Below are 24,284 nucleotides of genomic sequence, written 5' to 3'. Positions count from 1 at the left end.
AAGGAAAAATTTGTGTTTTGACAGACAAACCCGTAGTAAAGGACAGAGAGAGGATAATATGAAAAAATTCAGCATAACTAATGAATCCTCATAAGAGAAAATGCAAAAAAAGAGAAAGAAAAGACCTCTGCATGTTTTGGTACATTGCTTTATGAAGTCCATTTACACAGAACATGAGCTCTATCTGTGGATTTTTTATTAGTTTTGTAAGACACTTGAGAAGGAAAAAGAAAAAGGAACAGGAGCTCAAAACAACATGCAGTTATTCTGGCTTTCTGAAATAAGTAGCTAAATAATTTTGACATGTAATTGATACATGAGTTCATTATTTCTAGTTTCCTCCTTATCTGCAAGCAAACAGTTTTCAGGGGAAGTTGGAGATCAGCATAAATTCCGTGTAAAGTCATTCTATATGACTGATAGCTTTGAATAAAACAAAAAAAAAATCAAAACCAAGACCCCCTATTATATGGTCTCTTAATATAAATAAACAATATGTTCTTTGAAGTTGAAAGAGGTTTCTGGTAGTTCTTGTGATTCTTTAGAATTGCCTGAGTTTCAGAAAACCATATATTTGACCCCTGGTGGAGAAAATAATTTTACTCTGAAGCTTTTTCCTTGTGCTGGTGAATTCAGGGTGACTGGACCTCAGGGGTTACCTCAGTTATCAGGACCCTGCTTGTGTTTATATCAGGGCATATTTAATTTGAACAGATTCTGCAGGTTTGTGTTCTACAGTTAAACCTGCCCTCTCTGGGTGTTAAACTTAGAGATAATGAGAATAACTCACTAACTAGGACTGCTTGAATTTACCTGTTTGTTTTTTTCTATCCGAGTTACATAAAGATATTGAAAGCAATTTTTTTTTCCTCACAAAATGTACTTAATACAGTACAGTAATCTCTTAGTTTATTTTTTTATGCTGATTTTTATCAAAACTGAAAATGATTTGGTGATGTTTCCTCAAATTTGTTATTTCACTTGTGTGGGTTATAATAATAATGAATTAATGAATAATTGAAATGGAGAAAAAATATACTAGACCCCAAAATTTGTTTCCCATCTGAATAGTGAACCAGTGCATGTTGTAGTTTGTCTTGAAGTTATTATTATTACTCTTTTCATTCATCACCTTGGGGTAGGAGACATTGTTCTTGTATTCTCAACCTTTGCCATAGTGATAAGTTTCTGAATTATATAAAAAAGTATCTTTCCAAACTGTTGTTTTTATTTTGATACAAAAGCATTTCTTAATTTTTTTTTTTTTTTTTTTTGCTGGTGGCTGAACCTTTGATAATTGATATGTTTGTATATAAGTCTCTTTGCTTTGCTTGGGGTGCATGTGTGTGGCCAATTGCACAGAACCCCTGGTGTGGAGAGGGAGCAGGCACTGTTCCTGGTGCAGCCTTGCTGCTGGCTGAGATGAGTTTGCAGTGGAACCAGATCAGAGGGTAACCTCTGGCCTGATCTAATTATCAGCATTTACACTGGCGAACTTCCTCAGGAGTGGGCAAAAAGTCAGGTAACTTGCAGAGAGTAAAAGTAATTCAAAAGGACATTGTGATTTTTAGGAAAATGTTACTTAGGCAGTGTGTCCTTTCCCAACCCACAACTTCAAATGTTTGGGGTTCAAACACTCAAATGAGGCGAGAGAAAATAAAAAACAGTGAGTTTGCACAACCTTCACTTGTAAAAACATTTTTGTATGAGAGGTGGTGCAGTTCTGTGGATTGTGATCCAGGAAATTGTGATTCCAGTTTGCTGTTGGCTTTGAGTAAATAACTGCACTCTGCAGAAATTCCAGCCTGGACCTGCTGCAGAAGAGCTTAACTTAAGCTGTCTTTGTATTGTGGTGCATGAAATTCTTCTTTTTGCATTTCACAGTCATGCATGTTGTTTACAGCACATCTGGCAGCATGCTTGAGAATATTAAGCTATTTGATTGTGTTAAAAATTAGACTGATGTATTCTAAATAAAATACTGAGTATTTCAGTGAGGACCTTACCAACTCTGATCCTGAGACCACTGAAAATCTTGTCTTTTCTGGGGTTAATTTGTTTTGCTTTGGGAGATTGAACTGTACTTTTCAAATCAACATTGTTTGAAAGAGCGCTTTGTTTTATGCTTATGCCCGTTCTAACTGATGAGAATAAAATTTTTCTAAGGTGGCATTGTAACAAAGAAAAATTTAGCACCACTGATTAAACAAAACCAATGCTGATTTGTTCTTTGGTGTTTTGTTTTTTAAAAAAATCTTAAATGGAGGTATTATTAAATATTTACATTTGACAATAATAAATAAGTTTTGAATTTCCAGTAGCTCCCAGGTTAGAAAAACCTTGGTAGTTATTGCAGGGAAACTGTTGTAACTTAGCAATACTGGATTGTGAAGTATACTGTGGAAATGAAATAGTGACAGTGAGAAAAGCATTAAAGGACTTCTGGTATCAATAACAGTAGTTGATGACAATATTTCTGATGAACTGCAGGATGGTGCTGTTGCACCAAATGAGGTACCTCTTTTTGGAGGATGTAAAAATGGTCTTTGGTTGAAAGTAAGAATGGTACTGGTTCATGTCCAAATTAGTTCATGGTGTTTTTAATGGTTTCTTGCAGTCTGCAATTTGTTACTGATTAAGGAGGCAAATGCCATTTTTTTCTCCCTTTGTAAAACAAGATTTGTAACAAAGTCATTATAGGCAGAGGTGGGAACAGAAAGCACAAGATATTTTTAATAGTGTGGCTGTCATCTGTTCTGCTGCACAGCATTTCCTAATCAGCCTGACCTAAATGAACTTTGCTGAACTGTCTGGTGTCTGTATTTAAGCCTTGCAGCTCATTCTTTGTGATTATCTGTAATACCTCAAAACTTTCTAGTTCCCTGTTACCTCAAAAATACCATTTAAAACTGAACAATGTACACGGTATCCTGATACTCTGAGTGTTTTGTACACTTGAGCTGTCATTTGTATATTGCATTCCTCTCACAGGGATGCAGCTTTCTTGGCAGATGGAGCTGTGTTGGGCTAGCTGGACATTCATTCCCTCCCTTACCTTGATGGTTTTGTGACAATTTTGTACAGTACAAAGGACACACTTCTGAGAGATACTTATTATTTTTAGGAACAAGTGTAGTGTATCAATTGCAAGTTGAGTGCAATGAGCAGTACCTCTTTTTACACTGTTTTTTTCCTTTGGCATATGAAAAAAAAGAGCTTATTTCTAAGAAAAACAACCCATTTTTGGTATGAAATGGTTCTGTGTTTCTTGAATTTGTTGTTTACGTGTTCTCAGTTGAAACTCTCTGTTCTACACAGAGTATAACACCAGGTGAAGCTATCAAGTATTCTTGGAAATCAGCTTGTAAACAGCCCAATAGATTAATCTCTGTGCTTTTCCCTTTATTCTGCAGAGATATTACATACAGCATTTCTTTGGAAGCCGTGACAACTCTCATTGTGTTCCTCTCCTGCCAATTATTCCACAAAGAGATTCTGCGAGAGAGCATCATTCACAGATACCTGATGCATGGTCGATGGTATGTCCTGCTCTGGGGTGCTGCCTAAGGGCAAAGCAAACACTGCTGGTTGCTTCTTTAGGTTCCTTGTACCTGAAAACAGAAGGCAGCAAAATGTTATCTTCTTGTTCTGCATAAAGGAAAAGAGAACAGAAAAATGAACATCACTAAAGGCTCTTGGAGGGATTTGGGTGGAAATCTCACAGCCCAGATTCAGTAAAACTAGTTTGGAAGTAATTTTTGTATTTTGAGACTAGTTTCATTAACTTAAAACAGCATTTACTTTTCAGGATGGTTTCCTTATTCAGCAATGAGTCTTGTAGCAATGCAGCCTAGAGAAGTCAGGTCCCTCAGAAGTGCTAGAGCTTTCTTGCCATCCAGATAAGCAGCTAGTCCTTGGAAAGATGAAGACATGTGCTGTGCTGAGCTGCAGGGAACATTTAGCCAAGGGAAAAGTTGGTTGTGTGAGTAATACCACTTGTTCTGGCAAGTTGGTGGTTGTGTTCAAGTGCTTTCACGGTGGCTTACATGCATTTTAGTCAGGCTCCCATTCATCCTCTTTCAACTTCAAGTTCTATGTGGGCAGATTTTTGATAAAGGTATTTATTCTCTGGTTTACTGAAATTTCTACTAGGTGTAAGAGACAGATACTGCTCTGATATGCAGGGAAAGGAGAGAGGCTCAGCTTGGAGCACAGGGCAGACTTCAGCCTGAAACAGCAGCAGAACAGAGCCAGATCCTCAGGATATGTGGGGTGTCCTGGTATTTTAGTCTCTGGGTTGAAGGAGTTGAGGGTTTGGGGGGAAAATGGAGAATGTTTGGGGGAAGAGTTAGTATATGGTCTAAGAGGTCTGATTTGGGAGTAGCAGGTGCCTGGCCTCTGGAGGCAGATGTGGGAATTTGATGGCTGGGAATCAAGAGCAGTATGAACAGTTGCAGGGGTGCTAGTGTGACATCTCACCCCCAAGGAGAGGGAAACACCTAGGATTTATACATGTTCATGATCAAAATGAATGACAAAAGTTAGAGGATCTGCCAAGTTTTATTAGTAAGTTGCACAGTTGGCATGGAAAACAGTGTGTTTGTTGTTTGTCCCTAATACCACGGTTTAAGTGCAGTGGTGTTTGGATAAAGGTGGGGGAGGCTATAAAGGGAGAAGAAGAGGGACACAGAGAGGGAGAATTGGATCAGAGAGGAGGAGAGAGGAAGCAAAAAAGAGGAAGATCATCAGTCCTGGCTCCATGTGGGTCCAACTGGTGGGATATCTTGGGGCCCTGGGCTTTGTGGGGCACCTTTTAACTCTTCCCCTCCCTGGAGAGAAGTTTCTCCCTTTTTGTGCAAATCAGTTCTCACTCACAGTGGGTTCTTCCAGACCTTTCTGGGAATGGGTTGGAGGCTTTGGGATCTTGGATGGGCTTGTTCCCCCCTCCAGCCCCAGCCCTTCTTGGCCCCATCCCAGCACCTGAGCCAGGTGTGCTTTTCTGCAGGAGCCACAACCAGGAGGTTTGTCCCAGAAAATGCTGCCCTGCCTCCATGTGGGCCCTTCTCCAGCCACATCCTGGACTTTCTCTTGTGTATTTTTACCAACAGTCCTTGTTTGTTATTCCCAGAAATCCTTGGTTGGCTCCACAGCTCCACACCACGCATGTATCAGTGTTTGGGATATGCACATTAGCCCCTTACCTTCTGGGCCTCTCCAGAGGGTCAGAGGGTCCATCCTAACAGAGCTCCTGTCTTTTCAGCTCTAAATCAGGTGGCAATGGGAGCATCTGTTTGCTTCTGTGGAAATGCTACTCCATTTTGAAAATACTGTAACCTTTTAGTTGAACTCAACAAATTCTACACGCATTTTGTTTCACTGGTATGAGGTTGATTGTTTCATTGGTCTTTTCAAATTCGTAGCATTATGGAATTCTTATGTATGAAAAGGTATTAAAGATTGGTTCTGAGCTGCACACACACACACAAATATTGTGGATGTGGAGAGATGCTCTTGGTACCTGTTCTGTGTTAGCAGGGCATGGAGTTAAAACTGAAAAAATACAGTATTTCTTTCCATTGCATTAATGTTTTTCCAGTTGTGTTCTGAGGTAAGTGAATACAATGATTCTACAAACTAAATGGTTTATTTAAAAGTAGTATATAAAAAACAAAAACCAAAAGGCAATTTTCATGATCCTGCTGTGGAAGTTGGTCCTGCAGACCCCTGCTGGAGTCCAGGCAGCTTTGCATGGGCAAGACCTTGGTGTTCTTTCCCTATCCATTCTGGTCAGCACTGGGACATTTACTGGCCATCTTTAATGCCAAACACCCTACAAACAGCATTTGCACCTTACCTGGACTTCGTTGTGCCAATTTTTGTGAATTGTGAGTCAACCAAAGTTTTCTGTTTCTTTTTTTTTTTTTCCAGTCTCCCATACACCAGCAGACTTGTGAAAACTTTGCTGTATAATTTCATTAGGCAAGAGAGGAGCCCTCCTCCAGGGGCCCACGTCTTTCAGCAGCAAACAGATGGAGGAGGACTGCTTTATGGAATTGCATCTGGGGTGGCAAGTGAGTCTGATTTTCTATAAATTGTACTTAAGACCATATGAAGTATCACCTTCTGTGTGCCCTCTCTTGCAGACACACCTGTAGCCCATTTATTTTTCAGGAAGTGTTACCAGTGTAGAAAAGCTGTCCACAGGCCTGCATGGCCCATCTTGAGATGTGTTAGAATCTGAAGCAATTATACCTGTAGGACAGCAGATGGTAAAAGTATCACCTAGCCCCTGTTTTTTTTTTTAACTAACACATTAAAAACCCCTCAACCAACCAAGTAGTGCCCTATTTGATGAATCACATACTTAAGTTACTTTAAATGTTGCAAGAAATAGTTTTATGTGCACATTTTATTCTTTACAATTACTCAGTGGATGTGGTGACCTGCTCTATGGCTCTGCTTGAGCAAAAGATTGTGCTAGGTGGTCCCAAGGGGTCTCTCCCAGGAGGTTTCTTTGATGTAAGGGAGCAACCTAGATAGGAATTTTTGTAACATACTGTGCCTTTCCCAGTAAGTTGACTAATGTTTTTTCCTGATAAGTATGACTAGATTCTGACCTTTCCCAGACTTTGCTGTAGAGAAATACTGCCTGAAGAATAGCTTGTTCAGAAAAAGGTTTCTCATTTTTTTTACACTGTATACTCCGTTTTGGTTGGTGGCTGCTTCCCCACACCAGATGTGTTTTACTGGTATTTAAAAATCTGTCCTAAAGGTTTTTTCTTTTCCACTGAATGAGGATAAAACATAATACAGTGCTAACAGCAAAGGTGGATATTATTTTCTTTCTCCCCGATAAACTGGAGAACACTTTGCAAGTCAGCTGCTGTTAAAACCGATACTATTTATTTAGCTCTTTTGTGAAATCAATTCACTGGCAGCCTCCTGCGGGAATATTAAAGTTCCGGCCGCAAGGGGTCTGCCAGAATTTGCAGCGGGAGGCAGTGCCCGCGTCTCTCCTCACGGCGGCAGCAGAAGCGCACGGCTGCCTTTCTGCTGCCTTTCTGCTGCTTTTCTGCTGCTTTTCTGCTGCTTTTCTGCTGCCTTTCTGCTGCCTTTCTGCTGCTTTTCTGCTGCCTTTCTGCTGCCTTTCTGCTGCTTTTCTGCTGCTTTTCTGCTGCTTTTCTGCTGCCTTTCTGCTGCTTTTCTTCTGCCTTTCTGCTGCTTTTCTGCTGCCTTTCTGCTGCTTTTCTGCTGCCTTTCTGCTGCCTTTCTGCTGCCTTTCTGCTGCTTTTCTGCTGCTTTTCTGCTACTTTTCTGCTGCTTTTCTGCTGCTTTTCTTCTGCCTTTCTGCTGCCTTTCTGCTGCTCCTCTGCTCTCCGGGCTACACCCTCCGGGGCCGCGCCTGCCTCGTGTCCCTAACGTAAACCCAGCACGAAGCACTGCCTTGGTTTGCAATTCACTTACACGCACACCAGATTAATTAAATGGTTCCTTACAGTGTTTTATTCGAGAGTCCCATCAGGTATATTCTTTTCCTTCATTGCATTTGCAAGGGGGGATTGCTCTTAACATGTTTTTCTAAAGCAGTTTTCAGTATCTGGTTTGTAGGTGTGCAGTTTTTGCTGCATGTTTTGGTACATGTTATTACCTGAATAATTGTTGTCATTTATGTTGTTATTACTTCTGATCTCTCTAGTGTGTTTCTGTCTCAGTGCTGCTACAGAGAAAACACTTCTTCCCCTCCCCTCATTACTTGACTGATTTGTAAATCCATCCATATTGCCACCACTCCAGCCTCCCTCTGTAGCACTTCTCACATGATAACCCCCATGACTTTTTACTCGTTGTATATTAAGTTTCCATTTCTTAGTGCAAACTCTTAAGATTTCAGCCTACATCTGTTCTTGTCTCTTCCTACACTCCCACCTCCTTCACTCCTCTTGAACCATTCCCTTAGCAACTACCTTGGCATACGCCTACGCTTGTTTTCTTGCTTCTTTCATGAGTACCTGAAGTGCCATCTCTTAGCCTGGCAAATTAAGTGTCTTCATTTAAAGCTTTAAGAAGAGGAGCCTTTTTAAAGAGCTTTCTAATTTCCTACCTGGGAAAAGGGAAAAAAAAGTACCACATTCTGTTAGAAAATATAAATGTTTTTTCTATCCATGCCCTGAGAGTTGGTTGAGATTTTTTTAAAAATTATTTGCCTATATATATGTTGGACTATAGGCAAAATGTGGACACAGTAGGATTGTAGAGTAAATGGCATATTTGCCTGTCTTATCTCTGAATCAACTCTTATCAAATCAGTACTTTGGTTCATATAGCCTCAGGTACATCAATAGCATGCAGCATAAGTGGAGATGCAGCAAAATAAGTTGATAGTCTGTTCGGGAACAAAAGCAAATTTTGAGCAATGAACATCTGTGGAAAGCTTTGATGTTATTTCTGTATTGTATTACTTCTGTGAGTTTTGTAATTGTTATGTGATAGAGATTGAAAGAAGAACGGGAGAATTGAAAACTCACTTCTGTGTTGCTCAGTGCCTTTTAGATGCTACATAATGTTTAAAGTAAGTTTACTGAAGTAAATATAATCTACTTAGGATGAGGGGAGATAGGAGCCTGGTTTAAGAAAAATACTTTTAATATGAAATTTTGAGTCCTAAAATAATTATGGTACTTGTTAGTTATTTTACTTGATTCCACAGTCATGATCATTTATAATGTTATTCGTATTTTGTAGTCACTTGCACTGCAGCAGGAGATCAACAAACTCTTATAAGCACCATATTTTAGATCCACCCTCCTTTTCCTTCCTTGTGGTTCAGCAGGAGTGATAATTATACACAATATGAGCAGAATTTTACCCTTTCCCACAGTTAACCTTCTCCTGCATCTCATCCTTGGTAGCCTGTTTTTCTTCCTCTCATCAGCTTCCTTAACTCTGAAACCACACAACCAACATCCTCACACCGATTACTTCTGGGTTTGGCCTCTGACTGGGTCCAGGTTACCTCTGTGCAAGGACCTTTTTCCATCCTGGATATAAAATACCTGGATTGGATTGTCCTGCCAATTCTGTTATGCTCCAATAATTAAAGAAACAATGGTGGTTTTTGAAGGAGGGGAAAAATAATGGTATTTATTTTTGTGACTTCGGAAAGGAGATTTTTCTCTACTGAGTCAACCTTGCATTGTCTTTGTGGTCTTTCAGTAGGTGTGCAAAGTAATTGTAAAGTGCTGCTAGATCTGGGGCAGTGTTGTGAAGCATAAATGACATTAATATGCGTGGCAGTAGAGTTCAGATATTAGAAACTCATTTATTAGAAACTAAAAATTAATTATTCTTGGTTCACAAAGCACATTGAACGAACTTACCCTCAAACCCAAGTTGTTTTTGTTGGCTTTAAGTTCCCTCTTCTTTTTTGTTGAGATTTATTAACGCTTGCCAATTCGTAGTCTACAGTCAACTAAGTTGAGACAACTTTTTGTGGACAAGCAATTTTTTTTTTAATTAGTCATTTTATTGCTTGCAAAATAAAATCCTTGTTAGAGTGAAGAACTGCCAAGCAGATGATGTGCTAAGACAGGGAAATGATAGTGCTACTCGAGACTGTTGAAAAATAACTCAGTTTAAATGGTTTCCTTTGAAATAGTTGATCCAGTTTATACTTTGCTATTAAAAACAACTCCAGACACTAATGCATCTGGCAGAAGTAAAGAGTTACTGCAACAGTGGGATCTAATTGACTTGGTTTGTGCTGTTAGGGTGTTTATAGATGTGAGGGGTACAATGCTGTATCTGTAAGGAACTCAGCCAGAGTCAGTAACCGGATTCAGCTTCATTAATCACCTAAGTCATCATCATAACTAATCTGCCACACAAATGTACTTTTGTAACATTAATAGAAATTGCAGAATTCAGTGTGTGGTGGTCAGTGATGGCTTGTTTTCTGTCTATATTCTTTGGTTGGAACTGGAGAAAAATTCCTGGCCATTAAAGACTTTATATCAGGCAAGTAAGTGTATGCTTTACCCTGCATTATACTGTTCAGCATTAGGATACCTGAAGGTATCAGACCTCTGTTGTACATCTGTGATTTATATATACTATAGCTTATTCCTTTTTCTTTTTTTTGGTGCTACTCTCTGGTTCATAGAAACATTTGCATGGTAATTTTTAACTTTACAAGAAAACTATTTAATAATATTTAATATTTTATGTTAATATCTTTTTGCTCTTCAATTTTATGTAGCCTGGTTTGTAATATCTACATTAATGTATATCCAAGTAGAGACACACAAAAAGGTACCAACAATGTATCTGTTATTTCCTATGATTTCATCAACCTTTACTTCTGCTAACAAATGCTTCACTCTGCTTGCTTCTCCCTTCCAGATCCCTTTTGTGATGTGTCACAGATCTGGTGTCTGTCTCTGATGCTTAGTCAGTGCTGAATTGCCTGTTCATGCCCACCTCAATGGAAATGTACATTTGAGCTTTCTTTACCAGTTCTGTCTGTTCATGTTCCTTCTTGCTTACAGTCTGTACGTGTCATCCTCTTGATGCTGTATCTGTGATATTTTCCCCTGTCTGAATGGGAAGATTGAGGTGGTTTCCAGATGTTTAATCTTTCACTTAGTTCCCCTGATGATGTGCCTGACACAGAGCGAAGTGTGTGGCTGCATTTCAAGCACAGGTACTTTGAGAACAAATAGCTGAGTGTTCCTGGTTGTGCAGTTATGGCAGGGGCAGTCTGCAAAAGCTGCACAGCAAGCTGGTGCCAGAGCAGCTTCATCCTGCCCAGATTCTGTGCTTGGGTGCCACAAGGACCACAGAACCTGGTTTGAAATCGAGTTGCTGCAGCTCAAGCAGTCCCTCAGTGTCACCTTTGTGACTTTTCATGTTTTTATGACAAAAACTCACCTTCTACCTTAATCACGATAAAACAGAAATACATTGTGTCTGGTAGGAATCTCTGCAGGCCAGAGGTGTATTCAATATCAAGCTCTTAGACACTTCCTTTGACAACCACTGTGTCATGTATGTTCTGTTTCTTGAAATCTAATTTGTCTTCATGTATTTGAATGATGTGAGAGCATAGAATGATTACACAGCAATAGCACTTCTGGTAGCATTTGGCCCCAGCCCCACCAAGCTCTTGGGACTTTGATTGACAGAGATCTTAAACTAGAACTATTGTTCTACTTTGGAAATAATTAGAAATAATGATGCTCCAAGGGCTGGAGCCTCTCTGCTCTGCAGCTGGGGATGATCCCCAGGAGAAGACAAGGCTCCAGGGAGAGCTCAGAGCCCCTGGCAGGGCCTGAAGGGGCTCCAGGAGAGCTGCACAGGGACTGGGGACAAGGCAGGGACAGGACACAGGCAATGGCTCCCAGTGCCAGAGGGCAGGGCTGGCTGGGATATTGGGAAGGAATTCTTGGCACAAATTTCCTGAAGCAGTTGTGGCTGCCCCTGCATCCCTGGCAGTGCCCAAGGCCAGGCTGGATGGGAATTGGAGCAGCCTGGGACAGTGGAAGGTGTCCCTGCCCATGGCAGGGTTTGGAATGAGATGGCTTTTAAAATCCCATGTCAACTCATACCATCCTGAGATTCCATGAAATTCTTGATCAGTCCTGTTAGCTTCACTAACATTATTTTGATAGTAAGCCACCATTAATCAGATTTAGCTGCACAGGTAGCATGGGCTTTGCTCTGTGAGCTCTACTCTTTGCACGTACACTGATGGTAGTGACAGCAAAGCATTCCCAGAAGAGCAGTTTATACTGTAATTTCCTGGCTTGATAATTGTTAGAAGTCTTCCATTGACTTTGAAGAGACTCATCAGTATCTGCAGGGAGGTATCAGAGCATGGATCAGGCTCTGCTCTGTGAGACTCAGCAATGGCACAAGAGGAACTGATGCCCAGGAAGATCCACCTGGACATGAGGAAGAACTTCCCTGTGCAGTGACTGAGCACTGAAGTAGACCAGAGAGAGTGTGGAGTCTCCCTTGCTGGGGATATTCCTGATCCACCTGGGCACAGTCCTGTGCCATTGCTCTAGGATGACCTCTGAAGGAGGAGCTGGGACCAGATGATCCACTGTGGTCTCTTCCACCCTTACCATTCTGAGGTTTTTCTCCTTTTTTTGGAGAGGTTGTGCTCTCTGTGGATCCTGGACTGCCACCACTCCGCCCTTGTGAGTGACAAAATTTTTCATAGTTAAGACTGTGGAGGCTTATGTGTTTTTAAGGTTTGTAAAGTCTCTTTTCTGTGATGTCTTGCTGACACTGCCCAGGCTTGTGTTGTGCTGGGATGTGTGCTGTAGCTCTCTGTAGCCTGCCAGCTGTTTGGAGCAGGGACCATCAGTGCACAGCCCAGTGAGGCTGTGGTTCATGACTAGAGCTTCTGATTTCTGTGGTCATACAAACCCTAATTGTAACCATATGCTTCAGCTTGTTTACTGAGAGTGCTGCAGCAAGTTTCACGAGGTGTGTTGGTGATTTATCTCCCTGACATTTATCCTGATATTCCAAAACCTGAGCAGCTTCAAGTAACCCATTATAAAAGAGAAGAGAAAACCTATTGGCTCAAAAATAATTTTTCTTTAATTCTTTAGGGGAAATTGCTTGTTAAAGGACACCAAGAAGCAAGCTGATGTATTGTAACAAAGTTTTAAAAGTTGATATTTTGCAAGGATTAGAGACAGAAAAAAGGAATTTTATATGTCTGAAAAGGAAGTATTTCTTTCAAAATTCTTCTTAGCTCTAGAGAGTTGTGGAAATTGAAATTCAGATAGACAGTATTTGTAATTAGAGAATGTCATTAATCAGTTATGTAAAAAAACAAACCTGAGCAACAAAACCAGTTATATATAACTTTTTCTGAAAGTCCTATAAATTTCAACTAGTAGATGGTAAGAAATCCATAACACTTCACCTCATAATCCAGTGTGAACAAGAGTATTCATTTCTTACCTAATCCTTATTTTAGCAATAAACGTGAAATGGCTTTAAAAAATACCAGTATTTTTTTAAGTTCATTGTTGAGCACATTTCAAATGACAAAGAAGTTTGACCATCCATGCTGCCTAAGAAACAGTCCAAAATCTGTGACTTAAAGGTTCTTCCTGTCGGCTTCTGTGCTTCTTGTATAGTGTTGAGAGATAATGTGCTCAGGTGAGACCCCACCTGCAGAGCTGCTCCAGCCCTGGGCTCCAGCAGCACAAGGACGTGGAGCTGCTGCAGCCAGTGCAGAGGAGGCAGGAGATGCTGCAGGGCTGGAGCCCCTCTGCTCTGGAGCCAGGCTGGCAGAGCTGGGGGTGCTCAGCTGCACAGAGAAGGCTCCAGGGAGAGCTCAGAGCCCCTGGCAGGGCCTGAAGGGGCTCCAGGAGAGCTGCACAGGGACTGGGGACAAGGCAGGGACAGGACACAGGCAATGGCTCCCAGTGCCAGAGGGCAGGGCTGGCTGGGATATTGGGGAGGAATTGCTGGCTGGGAGGGTGGGCAGGGCTGGCACAGGGTGCCCAGAGCAGCTGTGGCTGCCCCTGCATCCCTGGCAGTGCCCAGGGCCAGGCTGGATGGGAATTGGAGCAGCCTGGGACAGTGGAAGGTGTCCCTGCTCATAGCAGGGAGTTTGAACTGGATGAACTTCCAACACAAACTATTTTAGGGTTTTATGATCCTGAACTTTTCTCTGGTCCTCCTTCTGGATGGCAGATGCAGACTTTGTAGCATTTATGACTTAAAAGACTGGGTTTTTTGCACTAATATGGGATATTAAAACAACACCTATAGATTACAATGCCATGAGGGATTTATTCTGTATAATTTTGAAAATATCTGCACTAAACTCTTTAGGCTGTGGTATTTAGCTGCATGATTTCTCATCAAAATGTTTGGATAGGTCAGGAAAAACAATGATGTGTTTGGTTAGATGAACTGATGCCATGTCATGAAAAACTTGATGTCTGATTATTGACAAGTGTCCTGGATAGATTGGAAAGTGAATGAATAGGATAAACTGAGCTGCATTTCAAGTTGGGATGAGGAACATTGATAAAGCACAACAAATTCTTTAGCTTTCTATTGTTCTTTCTTAAAAACTGTTTTTCAGGTCTGCTCATGGATTAAATCTATCTGAAGCTGCATTTGTTAATAAATTACATGTTACTGAATAACACATTAACTGTTTCCACTTCATTGTCCTGCCAGATGTCTGTGCCATGTTTTGGAGTGGAGTATTCAGACATCAGATCACTCATTTTAACCATTGTCCATGTTCAGCAGAGCAGGGGAGTTACATTGCCTGGCGTGTGAAACTCCGTTTTATAGTTAAATTTTGTGGTTTTATTGATTGGTCGTGTGTGTAAAGACCAAAGGATGAAAGGCAGTGCTGTGCACTGACTGACTGGAAATATTGATTGGCTTGCTCCATTTTCTGGGTGTTCTGTTTTCTCCAGTAGGCTACTGGAGTATCAGTTCTGTGAAGTTGTCATGTAATTTTGCATTTTTCTTTCAGATTTTATATTTATTTTATTATTGATACATTATAGATAAAACTAGGGTAGAGGAAAAGATGTCTGTGTGCTTTCTGTTTAATTCCCTGTTCCCTTTCGCCTTTAACTTCCTACTCCTTCCCTGAAAGAAATGATGATACTTTTTTTTTTTTTTTGGTGCATCTGCAAGGAAAATCTGTATTTTTACCCATTCACCAAATAACTCTTGAAGTCTGACTTCAAGGTAGACTTTTTGACATGTACAAGGTGAAGGAGAAGTTTTTTCATATGATATGAAATATGTTCAGCATGGAAGGAGCTTGTGATAGGAATGGCACATTTTAGATGTGGAAGTTCTGTGTCATGATCAAATAAGTTCAAGTTCTGAAATAGTTTTATTTGCCTTTCAGTATTTTTGTCAGGGGAAAAACCTTAATTTGCCATGTCAGTCTACTCAACTACAATGCCTAAATATAAAGAATAGTTTACTTAAGGAGCCTGTGGATGGCTCTGATTTAGTAATAATACTTATGAGACAAGAATATTCCCTGCAGAAAGGTGTCCAGAAGGAGATGGGAAATTAACTACCTCCATAAACAACTCATTAATGCAAGTAGAAATTATCCTTCTGTCTTTTGAATATGCACGGTGCAAGGGAATACTGTGCTTTTAGGAGATGACTGTGGTAGGTTCTGCTGGATCTCTGAGGGAAAGGAAGGAAAACAAAAGTGTGTTGTGAAAGCAGATCTTTGAACAGCACCAAAACTCAGAATCAGATGAATACTTGACTCTCTTTAATCTGTAGTGACAATATTTGTGGGCATTTCTGTGTATATTTGCATCTCAAAATTGCAGTCTTGCAGATCTGTACAGAAGCTTTTTTCCTTGACTCAGATAATAAAACTGTGCTTTTATTTTCCTAAGCAACCTTGTTTTAAATTTGGTTGTTTGCATGTTTTATTGTGGTTGGTATGCAAAGAATACATTGAATTTGCAGAATGTGAGACAAAAAATATTTTGAAGGGTAGGAGAAGTCCCATCCCTGGCAGTGTTCAAGGCCAGGCTGGAAAGGGCTTGGAGCAGCCTGGGATAGTGGAAGGTGTCCCTGCCTATGGCAGAGGGCTGAAACAAGAGGAGCTTTAAGGTCTTTTGTAACCCAAACCATTCTGTGATAAGAGAAAATACTGTGAAAATCTTGGCTAGAATTAATTTTGTAATTTTGAGGTATTACAGCTTCACTGGAGCCACACACCATCTGGATATGGCTCAGAGCATGTTTTCCCTTGAGCCTTGTTGAGTGTGTTCTTAAGTGCAAAAGCTTGCAGTATTGCCTATGTGGACTGAAGTGTTTGACTCTGATTTGAGAATTGATTTCACAAATAATTTCATTTTGACAGCTGTATTTCTAATTAATGTATTTTGTTCAACAGGGGAAAATGTTCCTCCTACTTTTAAGCATAAAAAACTTGGAAGTCTTTCCATCTTTCTTTTATTTCTATGGATTATAGTTGTACTTCCTTGTTTTTGTAGACCCACGGAGGAGCTAAGCTCTGCACAGAATGATCTAAGATTTAATGAGGCCTTTGACTAAAATCTTTGTCTTAAACCAACAAAGACAAACCCTTAATGCGATTAAACCATCGTTATTTTTTACCTAATGTTCTAGAAGACCCAGTGGTAATTGAATGTGTTCTGCCAAACTGTAGTTTCCAACACAAGTATGAGATTTTTACATAACCTGATAAATGGCTATTTTTCCTTTTGAATAAGCCATCAAAAACTTTTTCCGTCTTTCTGCGAAAGACTTCCCAGCCAAAGCAGGGCAAAGCCAAACAGATCATGTGCTTAGCAGTGTATTAGTAGAAACTATTTTCACAGTTGCAGACTTAAGTTTTATTTCCTTGTCCTGAGGCCAGTTACTATTGTTGAGTAATTTGGTACTTTCGTGATTGAGGTTTAAGTTATTGGTATGTGGTAGTTGTAGCTCTGAGCATGAACATTCATTTTTGTGACAGTTGGGGTTGTTTGTCAATTTTTCTCTTTTAAGCGAATGGCATTTTCCAGAGTGACTCACTTTGGGGAAAGAAAAATACTATTAACAAGAAAAGAATGTGGCACCTAGGAATAGACATCCTGGTTGAAAAGTATGGATTTCCATTATTGAAAAAATAAATTCCTGCATTACATGGAAATTCAATTAGCATCCTTATAGGAAAGTGTGATTTTTTTTGCTTGCTCCTAATTGTTAGATTTTTAGTTGGATTTTGAGTATACTTGAAGCCCAGAGCTGTGCTGCTGCCAAGCTCTGTCAGTTGGTTTCTGGGTGAAGGTGATTGTCACAGGTGAGGGAACGTGGCTCAGACTGAAGTGACATGCTGCTTTTGTGCAGGCTGACTGGGTGAAGGGCTGAAGCAAGAGGGAAGAAATGTTACCAGCACATTAGCTGGAATGCAGCTTTATTAATTTTATCTTTCATCAAATATTGGACTTTAATAAAGCTAAGCATTGTAAATTTAAGTGCTGTGTAAAGGAAAGGGAAGGACTAGGTAGATGAGAGGCTGGAGGGACAGGCACAGAAGGAAATTCCTTTTTGCCTGAGTGTCCCATATTGTGTCCTGGTCCTTTCCATCTTCTGTTTCTGTCCTGTAAGACTAAAAATGGGGATGGTGGGGAGCTGGGGAGGTCGAGTAGCTGTAGGTAGGAGGGTGATTGACATCTCTAAACCAGCTATGACTTGGCTGGCTGACATGCAGGCTGTTGCTTGTGTGTAAATGGCTGTTGTGCTGTAAACCCATTCCTGGTGTTAATGTATATCCAAGAGTTAATGGTAAAAAAACTTTGTTAGGGGCTTGCTTATGCCAAGTGGAGAGCAAGTTGGTCTGATAGGCTCTCACACATTACTTTTATTTAGCATGTTAAGCAAATGCTTTCATATTTGGCCTTTCTAGTTCTCTAGATCATATTTCTTTCTAGATAGTATTTGTGCCAAGCACTGCTCTCTTTGCCCCTTAAGTTTTGATCATTTTGTGAGGTTTGAGGTAGACTATTACTGGTAGAAATGCTGCAGTACAATGGACAGATTTTCCTTGGCTGGGATCCAAACCCTGTATTCCTTTTGTGGATATTAATAATGACAGAGTTGAGACCTTGTCACTCTTGTGCTGAATTGGGTAGGTAATAAATTTAAAACTAGGTTTCATAAGAGAATTGTGGTCAGGAACAGGATAATATTTTCTGTCTAAATGAAAAATTTCAGAGTGAGTCTGACTCTGGAATAATTCCTTGTAATTGTTAAAAGACTGAGTTTCTTAGCATTCCAGCTAATATTTTGGATTTTTGTTCAGCAGTAAGAGACTCTGTTGCTGATAAATACATAGGCCTGTTCTCTCAGCCTGAACTGAGAGTTTTTACTTTCCTGTTGGTCTTAATTCACACAAAACATGTCAGGAAGGTGGCATGAGCCACCTTCAAGGCCCCTTCCAACCCAAATCATTCTGGCATGTCTGTCATAGAGCTAGGTTTGAACCTTTGGGGAAAGATGGATGTAGATTCATTTAAGATTAATTTAAGCCTTTAGAACAAACTAGTTTTCAGAATTAGGTTTTAAATGAGCTAAGACTTTGGAGGCAAGAAATAACTCTTTCACAACTTGTTCTTACTGTACCACTCAGTTAATATCTGCCTAAATGCATTCCTTTATGTAGTGAAATAAAAAAAAAAAGTGGGGAGAAGGTTAGCCAGTAGAATAAGAGAGAAATGGATAATTTGTTGAGAACCATCTTCATTCTTCTTTTTCTCTATGTTCTTAAGAAAGATCCTGTATTGCAGTTACCAGGCTTGCAAACTTTTGGACAGGCAAAGCTCTTAAACACAAATTTTACTAGAGGCTGCATGTCTAAAGAGGCAGAGTCAGCTTACACACATTTTCAAAGTGCATAAGCTGGTCTTACATTACTCTCTGAATACTTCTGAAGGTTTTGTGTAAACATATCAGAATCTGTACCATTCTTTGCAAAGAGAGTAAACCCCCATGACTGCCATGAATCATAAAATCACAGAATCACAGAGCAGTTTGTGTTGGAAGGGACCTTAAACTGCCACCCCCTGCCATGGGCAGGGACACCTTCCACTGTCCCAGGCTGCTCCAAGCCCTTTCCAGCCTGGCCTTGGACACTGCCAGGGATCCAGGGGATCCAGGGGCAGCCACAGCTGCTCTGGGCACCCTGTGCCAAGGCCTCATCACCTTCACAAGCCAAAATTCCTTCATAAGTAAAGAGTAATTTTGTAGATGATGATGGCAGATTGTGTGGTATAAAAGTGTTCATGTTCCTCTATGTGAAAAGGATGTTTATTTATAGCTTTGCAATGTGTGGTTCTGGGGTCTGCTTATGCACAAAGACATTGTGTGCTTGTGCAGAATCCCAGTAGCTTCAGAGGAAATCAGAGATGAGACCCTGCACTTTCAACCTGTTTGTTGTAGCAGAGGTACAAAGTGCTCTATGGAAAGAAGGGACTCTTCTTGATCATGCTCTGAATTCTTAGGGATAGTCATGCATGGAAACAGAGGAGCATCTAATTTTTCCTAGCATACTGAGTGAACTGTGTTGGGTTTTTTACACAGTTTATGCTGAAAACAATCAGATAGCCACGGTTTGAAAAAGTGCATAGTTAAAATATTTAACCATTTGAAGGAGAAAGATGGTGCAATGTTCCTGATGCAAACCAGGTATGTCATGTGGTACATTGAAATAACATGTCCCCAACCACTTCCAGGTTTGAGGAATACATGATATCTGTCAGATGAAATCAGATGAAAGAGCTAAGGCATTAAGATGTAATTTTAGAATTTCTTTATATCCAGTTATTTAAATAACATTAGGAAGAACTTTGATTTCTGTGGTCAGCAACAAACACTTGAGTCTTTTGTGTTAAGTGATGCTTCACAGGAAAGTGTGGCAAGAGGAGCAAAATAAGTAAAAAGAAAACAGTTTTATACAACAGATAACTGAATTATTTTTGAAATATAATGTTTGGAACTACATTGGATCTCTGTAGTGCCAGTGCAAGCCAGATAGGATGATATTCACAAGAAATTACCTATGCAGAAACCTTACATTTTAGAACTTCTATAAAAGAACAATTGCTATAAAAACATGTCTGTAAAGTAAAGTAGTAGTTGTTGATTTTAAAAATGAAATGAGTTTAACAACGAATTGCATAAAGGGTTCCTGCTGGGATGTATTAATAAACTGTTTATGATCTTGGTGATGGTAGCAGTCAGGCACAGCAGCTCGAATGCCTGTGGCAGCTCTGATGGACAGAATTTTACATCATACTTCTGAGACTGGTGACTAGTCAGAAAAATTATTTCTTTAATGCATATATATAACCAAAACACCACCATTACTGTGTAATGGAATAAAGAGTCCTTTGGGTTGGAAAGGCTCTCCTTGGAGAAAAATTTGTTGTAAATGTTTAGTTGTAAATATGGAAGTATGCTGCTTAAAACAAGTTTTCCCTGGAAGATTTCTCTGAGAAGATTTTCACAGAAGCCTTATGTCCTGGTATGGAATATATACTAAATTCAAGCAGGAGGGCTTGGACCCAAACGTCCTTCCAAACAGATCAGTGGAAGTGGAACAGCTTCCTACAAGTCTATCACCTGCAATGTCCTGGAGGGAAAAGTGAAAATAAAAATTTTCCTTCCTAGTAATCAGTTGATTGGCCTGTGGTCTCAAAGTCAGATAAATGAAATTTCAAGTGTCTTGAACAATTACTTTGGACTTCTTGATATTAGTACATGGTTAAAGTTGTGTAGGCTCATTGGCCCAAGGGACCCTTTGGACACTGGCAATAGAGCAAAGCTCCTTGTCCTGCTGAACTGGGTGCTGCTTTTCCACATCACAGTATGGAGAGCAAGACATGGCACAGCATTTTGTCTGTCTGTGTGTCAGCCACGTGTGTGGCTGACTTTAGAGCTTTTCAGACACTAGCCCAGGCTTAACACAAAGTTCTGTCTTCACTGAGACATCTAATTTGGTGGAAATGATGGATATTTCCACAATTTTGGAAATAAGTTCTGTCCTCAAAAGCTGTTAACTTTCTGGGAAGAGAAACAGAATGGCTGATGTTCTTGGTGAGCCACTCTGAGTGTTAGTATGTGGCTGCCTCCCTCTGGAAGTGTTGGACAGGGCTTGGAGCAATCTGATCTAGTGGCAGATGTCCCTGCCATGGCAGGGATGGAACTGGGTGATCCTGAAAGTCCTTTCCAGCTAAAACCATTCTGTGATTCTATCTGTATCTCTGTACAGGAAAAGAACTTTACTGTAAGTTTCCTCAATGATTTAGTCATTTAGTCTCAAGAAAAATGAACAGCAACAAATTTATGGTTGGACTTGACCTCAGAAATCTTTTCAACTGTAGTGATTTGATAATCTGTAAAATCTGGAGTAGTTTTTTTAAGTTAAAAAAAAGACCACCTGTTGAAGCAGAAATCTTAAAAAATAATGGCAAGTCTACAACTATACCAAGCAGACACATTCCCTTTGTTGACTAAGTAGGGGATTTCATTGCTGCTAAGTCTGACCTTGCTTGTGATTCTCCATGAACTTTATCGTTGCCAAACATTTTGTGAAATGAATCAGATGACTGTGATGAGAAAGGTTTCGAGCTGACTTGTAGTCAACCTCTTTAAATTGTCTTGTGACCAAGAAGTGAGAGGTGGGAAGCTGTTATTCCATTGGCATTTCCAGAAGCAGTGTTGGTCTTCCAAGGTTTCTCTCAAACAGCGTCTGGAGCATCTGCTCCCAAAATCAAATGTAAGATCTGCAAACAAGTTCTAATGGCAGTCTGCTGTTTCACCTTGATTCAGTAGTAGTTTGGGGATCATTGAGTGAAGTTTGCCAGCATGCTTAAAGATAATCTAACTTTGCTACTGAGAAATCTTTATTGGTTTCAGGGTTTTTTTTTCCTCCTTGACTTCTTCACCTGTTTTTCAGTTTGGGTATTTTGTGTGCTGTCTTTTCTGTTGAGAGTTGGATTTGAGATTTGCTGCACATCATCACTCTCAAGGTGGTGTTTGTTGTTTCTTGGTGCAAGCAGCCTGGGAGATGGACAGAAGCTATAGAGCCTCTGATTGTTGTCACTGTTGTTTTTGGGCAGGAATCACATATAATCTAGGTTAGAGAGCTGCTTGTTATGTAAAGGCTTTATGCAATTGGAAGTGCAGCATTTTACATTTTTGCAATTAAGAGAGTTGTCCTGAAATAGTCTTAGCCTAGATGGAAAATGTGCTCATTAGCCATGTTCCTATTCTTGCCCAATGTTCTGTTTAATTTTTCTACAACCTTTTAACATGCTGTGGCTGCTGTCAGTGCTTTTTTTTTTTTTTTTTTTTTTTTTTTTTTGGTTATAATTGCTGTATTGGTTCAAATTGCTTAATAATGAAGATTTATATAAATTTTTCCTTTTCTGAGATATATTTGCCTTCCCTGTCCTGAGTTCGAAAACATGCTGGAGCTTTGCAAAAGTTGTACTGTTTCCCAAACAAACAATTTTAAACTGCTGTAGCAGTCACAAAACAAAGTCCTGGTGACAGCACTGGGTAGAGCCGAGTGATTTAATTGCAGCATTAAAATGAACAAATGCAGGGAAAACTATTGTGTGTGGCTGGTCTGGGTGTGTTTGCCATTTATGCTTGTGCTGCTTTATGAATAGAAAATACATTACATTTAATATGGGCTCTCATGGGACTGTGGAAGTTTACTGTATCAGTGCATCAAGTGATACCATGAAAATAAGTAGTAAACTGTTATTCTTGTCTCTTCCTCCCAAGGTTTGCCTGTTCTCTTGGTGCACTCTGTTGACTTATAAAAGTTTTTTAGAACTGAAGGCAAACTTGCTTTGAACAATGTGTAGAGAATAAAATTTAATCATTATTTTCCACAGCAGTAAACTAAAATTTTTTAAACGTAATCCTATGTAGCTTGTCTAGTCAGGATAATGATTTGTCATATAATACATAGCTACTTGGGGAATTTTTGTCCTTGCTAAATAGAAAACGTTTATCTTTGCCATTTGGCTTCTTATTATTTTCACTGGAAGAAGAAAAAATAACCTTATGAGCTTTTGCAGTTTGTGTATTGGAAAATAATGTGTTCTCAATCACTGTTACAGTGTTTCTCTTCCTGTCTTTTTAATAGCATCTTTTTTTCCCTTCTGTGTTTTGCACTCTCTCTCCTCACCACAGCCACCACCAGTCTTCTGAAACTCATGGCATGCTCAAATATTTGGAGTAATTTTTTAAGTCATTCCAGCATCCTATTGGTATGTCAAGAACTGGCATATTTGCAAATTGCAGAAGTCAATTTTTAAAGGATAGAAGCTTTGTGGAAGTTAGCTTCAGCATGTATGTAGAGTCCTCCAGTTAATTAATTTTAAATTAGATTTTCACTGTGGTTTGGCACATACTTGAAACAAGCACAATGCAATTACTAAAGATGGAAAATAAGTACTAAATAATCATTTCACCTTATGTACAAATCAATCCCTTTGTCTTGTCACTTTTTTTGCCTTAGGAGGCATGCTTTGAAAAGGAGTAATGACTGTATAAATTAAAATGTATAGTTCTGTCTGGTTAATATGGGTATTGTGCTAGACAGAATTCTTCATGGAGCGTGGTGTCCACAGTGGAGCTGTCACTGTGTCCTTCCACAAGCGTAGGAAGGGATTTTAAAATCTTATAGCATGCCAAATTCTTTCAACTAGAATTAAAAGTAAAGTGGTCCACGATCCATCAATTGCAATCATGTGGGGGGGGTGTCTTACCATTAAACTGTTATGTGTGAGAGGTGTGGGGGGAAATAAAAGCTTGGAATGGAATGGTTGATTTATTGTACATTTTCTTTTTCCAATTTGTTCCGAATGTATTTTGGAGCTCTTTAATTCATGCTTTCCTCAAAGAAGTTGATGCTTGCTTTGGGGGGTTTGCTCAAAAGTATATTAATTAAGCAGTATCTTGTTTTTTCTTTTGGGCTTGTTTCAAATTATAATTAATAACTAATTAACGAAGTCCATTGTGCTTGAATGTGTAAGGCATGTTTACTCAAATTCATGCTTATTTTAGATGTCTGAGTTAGAACTGGACCTTTTACTGCTCTAACTACATTGGAATATTCCTTAATGTGAAGTTACGTGTTCCTGTAGCTGCTGATACTTTTTTTTAATTACTTAAACTTGAGCAAGAGAAGTCTGGCTTACCTGTAGTTGTATCTGTGGTGAAGATTCTTAGGTGTGAAATTTTCAGGGCTTGATGTGGGTGTTGAGTCTTCTGGGATAAGATAAAAACACTGCATTTCTTTAAAAATTCTAAATTTCCCCCTGAATCTTATCCTGATCCTTCATGTGAAGGATATTACTCCAAAGGCAGTCTCCTGTTGGGCCTGTGATATCTGGTGCTTTAGGATAAGAGAGTACCTGGATGTTTGGGGTTGGAAGGAATGACAAAAGTCAGGGGGTCCACAAAAGCTTAGGAAGCTTTCCTAATGAATTACACTCTTGGCATGGAAATTGTTGTGGCTGTTCCTCTAGTGTAAGCACATGCTGATGGATTTTGGATAAAGGAGTAGAGTGAAAGGGAAGAGAAAGATGGGAGTGGATTAAAGAGAGGGAAGGGAAGGGAAGGGAAGGGAAGGGAAGGGAAGGGAAGGGAAGGGAAGGGAAGGGAAGGGAAGGGAAGGGAAGGGAAGGGAAGGGAAGGGAAGGGAAGGGAAGGGAAGGGAAGGGGAA

General features: G+C 39.8%; 1 protein-coding gene across 6 annotated transcripts in view; it reads left to right on the top strand.

Moving 5' to 3' along the window:
- The window catches only part of DYM (dymeclin), a 210,659-nt gene that overhangs the window by 37,377 nt on the left and 148,998 nt on the right, over positions 1 to 24,284 (top strand). For all 6 annotated transcript variants that reach the window (XM_079330337.1, XM_079330336.1, XM_079330339.1 and 3 more), the window contains 2 exons: positions 3,414 to 3,539; positions 5,929 to 6,071. In XM_079330337.1, the coding sequence (XP_079186463.1) occupies positions 3,414 to 3,539; positions 5,929 to 6,071 (269 nt within the window). The remainder of the gene's footprint in view (positions 1 to 3,413; positions 3,540 to 5,928; positions 6,072 to 24,284) is intronic.

The sequence above is a fragment of the Erithacus rubecula genome (assembly GCF_903797595.1).
Source record: "Erithacus rubecula genome assembly, chromosome: Z".
Classification (NCBI taxonomy): domain Eukaryota; kingdom Metazoa; phylum Chordata; class Aves; order Passeriformes; family Muscicapidae; genus Erithacus; species Erithacus rubecula.
This window is presented reverse-complemented; position numbering and strand designations above follow the sequence as displayed.